This window comes from Hermetia illucens, chromosome 2 (genome assembly GCF_905115235.1).
Source record: "Hermetia illucens chromosome 2, iHerIll2.2.curated.20191125, whole genome shotgun sequence".
Taxonomy (NCBI): Eukaryota; Metazoa; Arthropoda; class Insecta; order Diptera; family Stratiomyidae; genus Hermetia; species Hermetia illucens.
The window spans coordinates 26,136,064-26,149,897 of NC_051850.1; the positions used below are offsets into that span (position 1 = coordinate 26,136,064).

Below are 13,834 nucleotides of genomic sequence, written 5' to 3' on the forward strand. Positions count from 1 at the left end.
AGATTGTATATCGAACTAATAAATCCACGTCTCGTCTCCAATAATGACCCGTTTGATGTATGTTGGTCAGGATTCGGCCATGGAACTCTTGTCTTTCGCGACGTTGAAAATTCAATTCCATTTTGAAATTGTAAAAAATCGAAAGCAGGTATGCACAAAGATACACTAAACACATTTTCAACTATTAAGCTATGACGTTAGATTTAGATGGAAAGTCAGCTATCTAACAAAAAAGAACACAAAACTTGAGTCAGTAGAAGCGCCACATGCCACCAATTCCGGATATTACAATTGTACGGACCACGGTTACCAGTAATATGAGCAAGCAAAAAAATCTGACCAAACTGTCAATACGTAAACCCCAAAAACGGCGTATTTAGACCTCATTGCTCTTCATATCCATATTCAGATGCAGGAGAACAGGACAATCTTTAGAAGGATAATATCGGGTTGGAATGTTACCTAAGAAGTCTGATATAGTTTCCAGGCAATACCTTGAAATACTCATACCAAATAACAGGACAAAACTTCTTCACTTCTACAAAAGACCAATAAATGACAAGTTGGCAAACAACCTGCTCTTTTATAAAGAAAAGAGAAATTAAAGATGCTTTCCAACTAACGAAAAAATATTTCACTCGAATGGGTAACGGCACCAGTATATTCCAGATGCTAATATATCCCATAAATTACTTTAACCTTCAAAGGAACCACAGAAATCAGAACTTGTATTTGTAATTAACAGCAAGGAGAAAAGGAGCGGAAACTCTGCTCTCTAAATCAGAGTCCTTCAGTGAGATTGGGTACCGACTTTAGTAATGAGACTAAAGGAAGAGGAAGAACAGTTGAGGAAACTATACCGGACAAGCTTGCGAAGAATAGAACAATGGAAGATACTTCCGAGATAGGGCTATGGCTCGTAAATATATACAAGGTTGAGACCCATGATACTAAGTGGAAACTGTTAAAAAGTCGATGCGGAATCCGCTTTCAACGAGCCTATTTAGGTGCCCTTCTCTTTACTCTAAATAACCTATATGTGTATTCCAGCGAATCTGTTCACTTAGCTGCAGATCTGACGAAAGGGGTATGGAAAGCGAGGATTCCCCCCGCTTCTGGACTTTTACCGGGGGCTGGCAATAAAAATGTCAATGAAAAAAGGATAATATAGGACCCGGCATAATTTTGACCCTAGGCGCATAAGATGCTCAACCCAGGCCCGATTTATTGGCACAATTTTGCTTAGCTATCTCTTCGTGAAATTGGCAAAAACGCAAATAAGGTTTAGTCTGATGACACTTGCAACACAGGCTTCTTCTGATATGTATCTTTACGCACATTCACAAAAATCAATCGTTGGATATACTACTGTGATCAAAAAGTAAGGTGAAATTGTCATTTAAAACTCCCGGACATTAAGAAACCAAGTAAGTTTTTTTTCCTGGGTTGGTAGGACCGTCTATTACCTTTGCCAGACGTCTGTTTGTCAAAAGGTTTAATTATCTCCGAGTTACACGTGTTTTTTGTAAACCACCAAAAGTGAATTTTTCAATTTTTACAATGGGTGATTTTGTTGAGCAAAGAACTTGCATCAAATTTTGTTTGCGAAACGAATATTCTTGTACGGACACATTGAAAGTGTTGCGGAAGACCTTTGGTGATCAAACTATGGCACAAAAACAAAAACAACGAGTTCAAAGCGGGTCGAGAACGCGTTGAAGACAAACCGCGCTCTGGACGACCATCAATGTCTACCGACGAGGGCCACGTCCAAAAAATCAAAGATTTGGTGCTTGAAACTCGTCGATTAACAATTAGAGACCTCGTTGATAGTGTTGGAATATCATTTGGCTCGGTCCAAACCATTGTGAAGGATGATTTGTGTCTCAAACGCGTCAAGTGTCGATTGGTGCCGAAATCGCTCAATTTTTGGAACGTTCGACTTCTGGCTATTCAGCAAACTCAAAAGGCCAATGGATAAAAAAGAGATAAAAATCTAATCGAACAATGTCTTGAAGGCTATACCGAAAAAAGGTTATTGTCACTGTTTCCAGGACTGGAAAAAGAGTTGGCAAAAGTGCGTTTTGTCGAACGGGGATTACTTTGAAGGGGATGAAATTGATTTGGAAGAATAGATAAAGAATTTACATTTTATAAACAAATTCATCTTACTTTTTGATCACAGTAGTAAATTATTTAACGCTTATATAAAGCACGCTCAATTAAAAACAAAACAACACTTAATTTTCCCGAAATTGTAAACGCATTTTCAATAAAATTATAAATTATAATTACATTATAAAGTAAGGCTGGAATTTGGAAAAAATAGTCAACACGTTGCTGAGCTTAGAACTAACACCACTCACAAACAAAAAATACAAAAAAATGCAACATTTGTTGAACTTGAATTCAAATTTTCCGCAGACGGTTATAATCTAAATCTAAAGTGGATTTCGGGCTAATTTCAGATGTATTTCAAACGAGCTTTAGTGGCATAAAATTTCGAACACGTCCAAAGACACATTTTTTGAATAAAAGTCATTTGCCCAACAACAGATTTCTCAACTCCCAAATCCCCAACGTCCAAACACGAATTTGATCAAATTCCTAACATCAAATCCAAGAAGCACATAAATTTTCCCAGTTCTCCCATCAACCCTGAACGTGCCATCCTCGCTCCTGCCACTCGAGCTCTTCACCGGATCGTACATTTGTATCCTCTTCCATGTTCAACATTCCATCAGACCTGATTTGCCTGGCATTTGCATAAAGTGATTTCAATATGACTCCTGCATCTCCTCCGCACTGATGCCAGCATTAACATATTCTCGACACAATAAAAACTCGATAATTTGAGATAAAAGCCACTTGAATTGTTTCAAATCCACGCAAGTACGATTCGGGCAATGATATCCCTGCGTCCTGTTGAATTGTGTATTGTAAACACCACGAACCTTTCACGTCCATGAATAAAACATCGAGTGCTCGTCGTGTTGTTCAATTGCAGTGAAGATGTAAAGATGCTGGATGCTCGCCTTCTTGAGAAATTCTTTGTAGCTTTATTAAGGACTATAAATCAGCGGTGGCTCGCTCTACTGCGCATTCAAATTTCCTTTTTTGCCAACACTTCTATCGCATGCCTTGCCTCTCTGCAGACATTCTTTCGCTTGGGATTCATCTCATCAGAGCATCCTCATCTGCCGTTGCGCCTCAAGGGCAAATGCTCGCTGCTTCACTGCCCACTTCTGCCTTTGGGCAAAATAAAAAGACAGAACTTTTCATGGATTGGTGCATTTTTCAGATGCAAGTGTGAAACAGGATGCAGTGCTGGAACGATGCATGGTAAACTCTCCACCTATCTTGTGCCGATTTCGTTCGCACTCATTCGAAAAACGGATCTTTTCTCGCCATTAAACGATTATCGACCGGCTGTAACGGAAGTAACGAACCCTGAATTTCGAGCTCGGTTCAACGCCTTAACGACCGCAAACGACTTGGGATTACACACGCCCATACTCATCCCCGCACACGCCTATGTACACATGCACGCCACACATTATCCTTTATGGTGTAACTAGACAGGTTTAGAGGCGAGTAAGGAGAGGGTCAGAGCTGTTTATCGATTGGCCTTCCAGTGATAGATTATCCCTTTACGCAGGGGTAATGAATATTATGTCTCGTCTAAGGACGAGGTTTGATTGATGGTCACTTACTCGGCTGTGAAATGTCCGTTGGTTTCGTAAGGCTTCATGCAATCCTGAGGCTGCTTCAGACAAAACAACAAGAGCTTGTGAGGGCAAGTGATTGGCACCGAACGGAGTATTTTCCATAATATTACTAAACTTTCCGCACTTGAAATGAACTACCGCGAACCAGCTCGCTCACTACTGCAACTACACTTCCCGGCACTAATCAATTCCGCACTGATATGACCGAAATCTTTGTGGCCATGGCCAGGTACAGAAAAAGGACGAAATTCCACCGACAAAATCTCCGGAACCTTTTTAATTATTCTACAGCTCGGTCGAAGGTTAAACTACAACTAAGAGGCAGAATGGACCAGTATCTGACGAGAGGCTTTCATTGCCCATGATGATTTGCTCACAGGATATAATGTATCCCATGCTCGATAAGAAGCAGGGCGTTGTCCCTGCCGATTGGTTCAGGCGGGCCAATGGAAGCCCACATGGAAATTCCCTTGGAATGATTGGCGGATAAAGAGGGAAACCACTATCCATTTGCTGGAGTGCCAGCCAATGCGGGGCTAAAAATAAACTGGTTTATGCCCCAAGCTCCTCAGACGCACGTCTTGGGAGCAATCAGTTCAGTTGTTGGTGTGGCGTCATGTTATGAAGAGCATCAGTTTATGGAAGTTGGAGGCAAGTTAGTGTATTTTTAATAAGGAAATAACTGTCGTTTAGTAGTCCTGAAAATGGGGTATTTACACAAGTGCTGGTTCGAGATTGTTTGTTATTTCTGCAGGAGAGGAAATTATGATGGTACCAAGCACATTCCGACCAGTTTATCTTACATGGATCAAAGAGGTGTTCACTCCATAGTGTCTGCACTGCTGTCGTGCTCAATGGAATGGAAAAACTTTTTTCCTTTTCTTTCTTCTTTATGGATTTGTGGTGAGGCCATGACTGGACGCTCGGCTGGTTTGGCTCACATCAGTGGTATATGTATCGATTTTCAATTTGCACAGACAGTACTTGTCGACGAATAGTGCACATTTCTTGCCTTTCTCTGGTGTCGGTGGAATGAGATGTTTATTGGATACTGGAACGTTCCTGTAGATGAGAATCTTTAGGAGGGTGTGATGGCTAACTTTGTTCGGGACTTGTTTGTATAGCGCTCCACACTTTGAATATTCAAAGTAGTTTCGATTACAATAGTCAATAAAAAGTGAAATGTTTTGGAAAGCATAGCTAGTCTTAAAAAAATTGGCAAAGAAAAAATCTCAGCGCTACTAAAATAGAGCATGCCAAACATTTTCTTCATATCCTTGATACTGATATATCCATTCAAAACTTGACCTCTGAAAAAACAAATTAATACCTCCCAAAAAAATCGAACATAGAACTAAGGTGAACATTCACTTCAGGTATGGGAGTGATACGGGGGTTCACCGAGTTCAAATTTGACAGGCTAATACACTGTCAAGTGGTCAAAAAAGCTCCCACTTGCCATACCACCAGGAAGTGAAATTCACATACTGATTTGCAGGTGAAATTAAGTACTGAATGCAAACAATAGCACTTAAAGGGAACAGGGCCATGGGCTTTAGATTTCCTCATAACGTGAAAAGCTATGTTGTGTTATGTGTGGGTAAAGGTAGGAACATAAAATTCATATATAATTAGAGGAAAATGTCCCGACTACAAAATGTTACGTCGGAACTCGCCTTGGGTTGCAATAGGACAGTTTTTCAACGTTAGGGAAAAAAATCTTATTTATTTAGTTCCAATCACTAAACTTCAAAAAGGTTCTTACGCTATGGACGGTAATTTTATCTGGCCTAGCTGTGATAATAGTTATAAGATTGGCAATCATATTGCGGTGAAGAGACTTCAAGGAAACTTTGCCATTAATTAGTTTTTACGAGTATATTGCTTGCATTCGGGGTGGGGTTTCAATTATCCTCCTTGTCTTCAAAGAATTGTTAGATTGCTATGAGAACATATTCAGAAATTAGTTTTCAAACAATCTTCCCTCTTCCATGTCAACTGCAAAGTGTTTTCAATATATTTATTTAATTTCCGTTTGCATGTCCTTTATTCTTTTATAAAGAGAGTTACGTCCAACAGATCTCCTTTTCTTATAGACGTGCAAAGTTATGCAAGAAAGCTTATTATTATATTTTGTCATCTGTTTGTTTGTTGGAGGCAGAAATAGTTGCTTTAACTTATAATTAAGTGTGGGATTTACACCCATTAATACCACTCTCAGTCTCTCCCCCTCTGTAAAACTGTCAAAAAGCATTGAGGAAGACTGACTTTCAAATACCTATGTTTTCTTCCGCCTCAGTACCAAGCTCTGTGTATCTGGGTATCTCTTCAGAAGTTCCATCCCTACGTAATTAAGGAGGACATACAAGGTTCGAACATACAAGATCCTTGCCATAAGGCCTCACCCAAGGTTATCTAGTACCATAGGAACCGGGATGGACGTCTGAGAGCATATGCTCCAGGAGAATCCCTGGAAGATGTGTTCTCGGCCCGATAATCTACGATTGGTCTCCTTGTCAGCATTCCATGGTGGTTGTATAAAGCGAGGAGAGTTCCTTTTGCGCTCAATGTATGCAGTTGTGCTACGCTCGAAACCATACCCCTTGAGTAGATCGCGCACTTTCTCGTGAATTTTTTACAAAGAAACTACACAATGAATTGTTTCAAAATTTTTAATGTTCATTATGTATATGTATATCAATCAAAACAACAATACTTTTTTTTTATTAAATTTCATAAGTTTAAATTAAAGTTATTAATAATTGTCCGGATGGCTGAAGTGGTTAAAGGTTTGGGCTGTCGTAGCAGAAAGTCGCGGTTCGAACCTCACTGATGGCAGAAGAATTTGTAGTCGTGGCAGAATGTCAGATACCATTCAACTCAGCTGTAAATCAGTACCTGAATCAAATCAGGATAATAATCTCGGGCGAGCACATTGCCTCCTACAGGGTACTGCAATCTGCTTTAACATACTTCAATGCCCTGATCCAATATGGATTGTTGCGCCAATGATTATTATTATTCCCGAATTATCACAATCTCGGCAGATGCCGGATTTTACATAATACTAGCACTAAGTGCCAAGCATTTAGGTTCGGACGATCCTACCTACTTAAAAACAAAAGTGGCGCAGGTGGTGGTGGCCGGTGGTAAGTCTATGGGAGAATCCATCGAGAGCCTCCAGTAACATCGAGCTCCTCGGACAGAATGTTGTTGGTCTCAAGGTGCGCATTGACCATTTCACTAATAATGGACGTAATGAATTTGAAGAGGGTTGGTAAGCAAGCAATCGATCTTGTGTCTGCGGGGTCCTGCACCGTGTCCTTAGTGATAAGGTAGGTAATTCCAGCAGTGAAGAAGTGTGGAGATTCCTCGGGCCGACTCATGACCTCATTTATGCTGTGTGCCAACCGACTGTGTACGCTAGTAAAGTTATTATACCAGAAATGCTGCACCCGATCCAGACCTAGGCCCCTCAAGTTCTTCGAGCTGTTTATGGCTCGTCGAACTTTCTCCTCGGTAACATCCGCAAAATTCATGCCAGGCGCATTGGCATGGCAGGTGCCTTCGGCAGTGATCCACTCAGCATGTTCAGCATGCTGGGCGAGTAACCCCCAAAGTCCACCCCAGTATTCTTTCACTTCCGTTACCGGGTGCTCAGAGGTGGCAGCGAGGAAGATGGGGCGGCAACCCTATCGGCCGAACCGAAACCAAGTGGTCGAGGAGAACCTCCATAGTGGTGGCACCGGGAGACGCTGTAATCACTTTGGTTTGCCGGCCGTGATTCAGTTAGTTCGGTAGTTCGGTAGAGATTTAGGTAATTCTTGCATCCACCAGTGTGAATGCTAAGCCATGCACTTGGTATAGACTGGTACCGTTGTTGCTTGTCTCAGCGGGGCTCTGATTGTGGTCACAAAATCAATCCGTGTTTGAAGAGGATCGTAGGATAAAGTCTCACGACAGGTGCCTAAGTAAAACACTATGGGCTTCACTTCCGTTACCGAAAAATCCACTGTCTGGACGCTCTGTTGGGATTCGCTGAGAGATCTGAAAAAGCTCCGCTGGTTCTTCGCGTATGTTGTATAATATATCATAATATAATTCCTTCTCCATGGCGTGCAGGATAGCTTTTCATATATATGTATGGTTTTTGAGAATAGCTCCCATTTGAACTAAAAAATCCATAAATAAATATGAAAATAAATATGGTAAATAAATAAAAAAATTGCTGTTTAGAGAAAAAAATGAATTTTTTGTGGAAAATGTTTGTGTTTTTTGTTAATATCCTTTTTTTGTGAATAATTTGTACTGATTTTTTTTTTGTTCAAATAGAAGGTAAATAAACAAGGTTTAATTAACAAACAAAGAGAAAGTCAATCCCTTCAGTAGTTTTTGAGTAATCGTACACGCCAATTTAAAAAACATCGTTTTGTAAAAAACGCGTTTATAGTTTTCGTATATGGATAATCATCATCAACAGCGGAACAATCAGTATCCGGCCCAGGCCTGCCTTAGTAAAGAACTCCAGACATCCCAGTTTTGAGCCGAGGTCCACCAATTCGATATCCCTAAAAGCTGTCTGGCGTCCTGACCTACGCCATCGCTATATCTCAGGCAATGTCTGCCTTATCTTCTTTTTCTACCATAGATATTGCCCTTATAGACTTTCCGGGCTGGATCATCCTCATCCATACAGATTAAGTGACCCGCCCACCGGAATCTGTTGAGCCGGATTTTATGCACAACCTGACGGTCATGTTATCGCTCATAGATTTCGTCGTTATGAAGGCTATGGAATCGTCCATCCTCATGTAGGGGGCCAAAAATTCTTCGGAGGATCCTTTCTCGCGGCCAAGAGTTCGCAATTTTTTTTTTGATAAGAATCCAGGTTTCCGCGGAATACATAAGGACTGGAAAGGTCATAATATTGTACAGTAAGAGCTTTGATCCTATGGTGAGATGTTTCGAGCGAAATAGTTTTTGTAAGCTGAAATAGGCTCTGTTCGCTAACAATAACCATGTGCGGATTCCATCGTTAAAGCTGGTTTTCGGTGCTGAAAGTGGTTCACAAACTTTGCCAGTGGTCAGGCATTGATTCGCTGTCCCATACTTTGAGCATCAGTTGATGAACCGCTTGATGTAATTGGTAGCCTCCATATTTAACCAATTCGACTGTAATTCCATCGACTTCTGCCGACTTACGGTTTTTAAGCCGATGAATTGCACAGACTGTTTCTTCTATGTTCGGTGGTGGCAGCATTTGTCCGTCGTCTTCACTGAGGGGGGGAAGGGCTTCCAACTCGACGGTATTTTCGTTGTTGAGCAGTTCATCAAAATGATCAACCCATCGCTCCAATATGCCCATTCTGTTGGAAATCAGATTTCCCTTTTTGTCTCATTATTTCATTCTGCTGACTTATTGGTAAAACGTCTGCGCGTAGTGCGGCCGCTCACTGCACTTCTCTGGTTCACAGACTGGGTGGTTTTTTTCAGGCTTGTCGTCCGGCCGAGGCCAAGTTTGTTTGTGTCCGTAACGCTCTTCAGGTGGTTGTGAAGATCATTTGTTGATGTTTCATCTCCAGTACATCGATTTGCTGCGGTTCCATTTCCAGTTGTGATTGGCTTCAGTATTTACTCTAACCTGATTGTCAGACGAGATTGTAGGTGGTATTGGAATTCGAGCTCAGTGCACTATGCCAACGAGATACTGATCCGAGCCTATATTGGCCCCCCTATATGTTCTGACATTCATCAAGGCTGAGAGGTGGCGGCGTTCAATCAACACGTGGTCAATTTGGGTGAAAGTGGTCCCGTCTAGAGAGGCCCGCATACGTTTGTGAACCGCTTTCTGCAGAAACCAGGTACTTCCAACAACCATTTCCTGCGATACTGCAAATATAATTTTGATATCATACCTGGGACTGGCTTCGAGTTCATTCTGTCCGAGGCTCCTTCTGTGGCTTCGTAACATCGATTTTCCATGTTGGGTTGTCGGCCCTCCCCAACCCCCAACCTGGATTACCAGTTGGTACAATTTGTCCCACTTTTAGGCGTGGGAGACTCGCCTTCATCTTTCTCCGTCTTCAGTTTTTCATTAAGAAAGGGCTCCCAACGATCACCACGTGGGAATATAGTTTTGTGGTAGAGCTGTTGGTATTGGTTCAGCGGGCGTCTCCCAGGATTTGTGCTCCATCGTGGGTACCAATCCACTTTTCGCAATGGAACCTATACTACCCTTTGACCGCATGGAAAATAAAATTTTTTTATCGTTCTTAATCAATCTGCTACCTCTATTCCATAAGATAGTCCCTCCTCTTCTTTAAACAGTTCGGTCCATTGTAATTGTTGTTGTTTTATGACTAATTGCTGGCTGCCCAAGTTATTTCCTGCAGCGTCGGCTCTCGAAGCTGTTTCACGGTAAACTGACTGATGTCTATGCCTGACATGGTCTTCATTAGGAGGACCTGAAACAGCAGCTGGTACAGTTTGTCTCGTTTGTAGGCGTGAGGGACTCGCATTCATCCTTCTCGTTTCAATATAGAGAGAACTCCCAGCGATCACCACGTGGAGATGGGGATACGATATGTATGTTCTAAACATATTATGATGAAAATCGTTTCGCAAAAATATGTGTGGCATCAATTCAAATCATAGTAATGACAATTAAAGAGGGCACAAAAATTGACATATGCAGTGCAATCTTGATAATCCAACACATATGGGACCACGCAACGACCGAATTATCGAGAGAGGCGTTACTATGCAATGAAGACATAATGATAGTCATTCTGTAATTTAGTTATTGTTTCTTTTTTTTGCATTATACATTTGATCAAAAATGCTTTCTTGTAGTCGTTCCAGTACCAGGACATCACTTGAGACGCTACTCCCTTCAGCCTATTTGATGCACACATTGAGAGCGTGAAATCCTTGAAAATAGTTCGCCGAGTCGAAATCATGAAGTCATCATCGAATCCGCCTTCCAGGGATAAAATTCGTTCGAGGATTTTTTCGTCAGGCAATGCCTGAAAATTTTCATCGCTTTATCCTTGAAGCCAGTCTGTCATATCCTCGTTTGTAAGGACCTGCCTTACAATTCTCCGAAAGCTGCGCAAATAGGATGGTTTTACTTTTTCAAAAAAATATTTATTGCATGCATGGCTGGAGTGATTTGGATATGAGCTCTGTCAAGTGAAAATTAGCTTGATTAAAACTTGGTCATATTTGTACCCAAATTAATTTACAGATGCAAATATGAAGGATATGGTACTGGTGCGGTAGGGAGAGAGCAATTGATGCTAGTTAATTTAGGATTAATTCTTGTGATGTTATCCAGCATTCCATGTTCCGGTTAGTGAGAATATCTAATTAGAACTAGAAGCTTTGAAATTTGCTTCAGGATCATGGTAAATGGGGACAAATGGATCCTTGTAAGTAATCTATCACATCCCCTGAAGCAATTTTCAATTTTACTTATTAGCAGTACGAATTTTAGCTGCAAACCTTCGTAGTCGAGGCACTACAGCCTATTTTGAGCCTTGGTCTAATTTCCTCCAACCATCTCAACCAATCGATCGCGTCCTTCAATTTTGAAATCTGCGCAATGATGCGCTGTCATTACCCACAGAATATGCTCAACGTTTTCAGGGTTTTCCCACTGGTCTTTGTTCTTTTGGCCTCACTTCGAATACCCTTTTAGGTACCGGAATGCCGACCATACGCTGAACGTGGTCAGTCCATTGCAACTTTCGAAGTTTTATTAATTTGGGATTTCAAAATTATTAAATTAAATTAGTTCTCTCGAAAGTATTGACCAGTTTGTGTTAGGGTCCATATTTCATATCCGTAGCATAGCACAGGTCTTATTATACTTTTGTTTACTCGGAGCTTTACTTTCTTATGTATGCAGCTAGCCTTTAAAATCGGTAGGACCGAGTAGAAGGTTCTATTTGCGAGTTCCATTTTTCGTCAGTTGTCCGCTTTTCTAGGTTGTATTTGTCAATCGTTATATCTTATCTATTGGGCACCATTTTTCTGGTTTGCATCATAATTTTTGTCTTATTATCATTAATACACAGACCAACTTCGTTTGCTTTTTTATCGAGCTTTATAAAAATCTCCTTTGCTTACTGATGTGAAAAATCGCGCTATCGTCAACATATGCGACGATTTGGTAGGATTTTTAGATTAGCGTTCCCTTTATGCCCCCAGGTATCTTTCGTAGAATCTGCTCCAGTGCCGAATTGAGTAGTAGAGGTGCAACCCATCTCCTTGTTTTAAACCGACGTTTGTCTCAAACGCATCTGTCAGGCTGCGCTGCGTGTGGGACATTGTTATTTTGGTAACCCACTTTTGCTGGAATTTCTAAGTCAAACACTACTTTGTACAGTACATTTCGATCATTACTGTCAGTTGCCAACTTGAAGTCCACAAATATTTTATGGATATCGTCGGCTTTGACTGTTTGACCGTAAATAACTGATCAATGGTTGATCTTCTAGTCCGAAGGCTTCCTTGGTATTCACCAATCATCTTACCGGCATGGAGTCTAATTCTTCTCTCTAAAAGTTTTGTGAAGATTTAATAGGACGTACAAAGTAGTGAGATACCTCTGCAATTGTCACATGTCATTTTTGTCACCCTTTTTTGGGAATAGGGCATATCACACCTTTTTCCACTCTTACGGGATCTCTTCGTGGTTCCAGATGGAGAGAACTGAATTATAGAAAGTTTCCATGGTCCATGGACCGCCTGACTTCATGAGTTCAGTGGGGATGTCAGCTATGTCCAGCGCCTTGTTCATTTTTTGGGATTTGATCGCTGTCTCTATTTCTTCCAATGTAGGCGGTTCGATGTTCCCATTATGCTCGAACATAGTTCTTGTGATTATGATTGAGTTGTGTGTGAAGGGTTGGGGAGTTCTTTGAAGTAAGACGACCATCTCCCACGATTCACTTTCATATCCGATGATGGCTCGGTTTTTTTTACAAAGAGTGGTTTTGGATTGATATCCACGTCTCACTACACTACTTTGTAGGCAAGTCTTTTGTTGTTCCTGAGGATGTTGTCGTTAATTTTCTTCAATTCATCGTTAAAATGTTTTCTCTTCTTTCACCTTAATATTTTATTAGATGTTCTTCGGCGATTTTCGTAATTTTTCTCTTCGTCCTTGTGTTTCGTTCTATATGTTGCCTGTATGTCTCATTTTTCTTGTCAAGTGATTCATATCCAACCATTTCTTCTGCTTTTTTTGATAGCGCGTTTTTGGCAAACCGTGAAAGCTTCCCCACGTAAAATTTTCTAAGTGAGTTAGTTTTTATTCTGCGGGTCTTTGGAATTTGGCACCTTTTGATACTTTTTACCATGTAGTGGTCGGAGTCACAGTTTGCTCGTCGATATAATCTTACATCGAGGATGCTGGATGACCATTTGTTGGTGATGAGAACGTGGTCCGTCTTGTTAAAGATAATGCTATCAGGGAACGCCTATGTCCTTTTGTGAATACGCTTGTGTGGGAACCATGTCGATTTTATAACTAAATTTCTGCTACTTGCAAGTATAATGAGGTTGTTCCCACCGGCCATTCTGTGTCTCCTCGTTCCCAACCTTGGCGTTGAAATGCCCGAGCAATATCTTAACGTCATTTGGAGGCAATGAGTCCTATAATCCTTCCAGGGTAACGTATAATTGCTTTTTGACTTCATCATCTTTTTTAAGGTTTTGTGCTGAAAAGCTCACTAAAACTATCTCCTTCTCATTCGCTTACCCCGCGGGGCTGTCATTTCGCTATTACATCGCGCGGCAGGATATGTTATGAACTGCTGCTTGTATCGTTATTTACTACTTTTTTCCGAAGCTCTTACTTCTTCAACAGATTGTTTTTCGTCTTCATTAATTTTTCTACAACACTCCGAATTTTTTCAGAGGCTAACAATTCATCCACGATATTCTTGGGTGAGAACCGCGCCCCTGCATCACTTCCCGCCTCCGTTCTGATTGCGGTGAACCTCCGCCTCCTCCGGAATCACCTCGCATAATGGGCAATACGGAGAGCCGTCACGCCTGAAGCGATAAAGGTTTGCAAGGTACCCTCCGTGCTTGGTTAG

The 13,834-nt window shown here is 41.2% G+C and overlaps 1 protein-coding gene across 4 annotated transcripts in view; it reads right to left on the reverse strand.

Annotated features, from left to right (window-relative positions):
• Window positions 1–4,012, reverse strand: part of LOC119649199 (protein Teyrha-meyrha) — a 67,861-nt gene extending 63,849 nt beyond the window's left edge. For all 4 annotated transcript variants that reach the window (XM_038051239.1, XM_038051238.1, XM_038051240.1 and 1 more), the window contains exon 1: window positions 3,714–4,012. In XM_038051239.1, coding sequence (XP_037907167.1) covers window positions 3,714–3,830 — 117 coding nt within the window. In that variant the 5' untranslated portion in view covers window positions 3,831–4,012. The remainder of the gene's footprint in view (window positions 1–3,713) is intronic.
• Window positions 4,013–13,834: the final 9,822 nt, after the last annotated feature.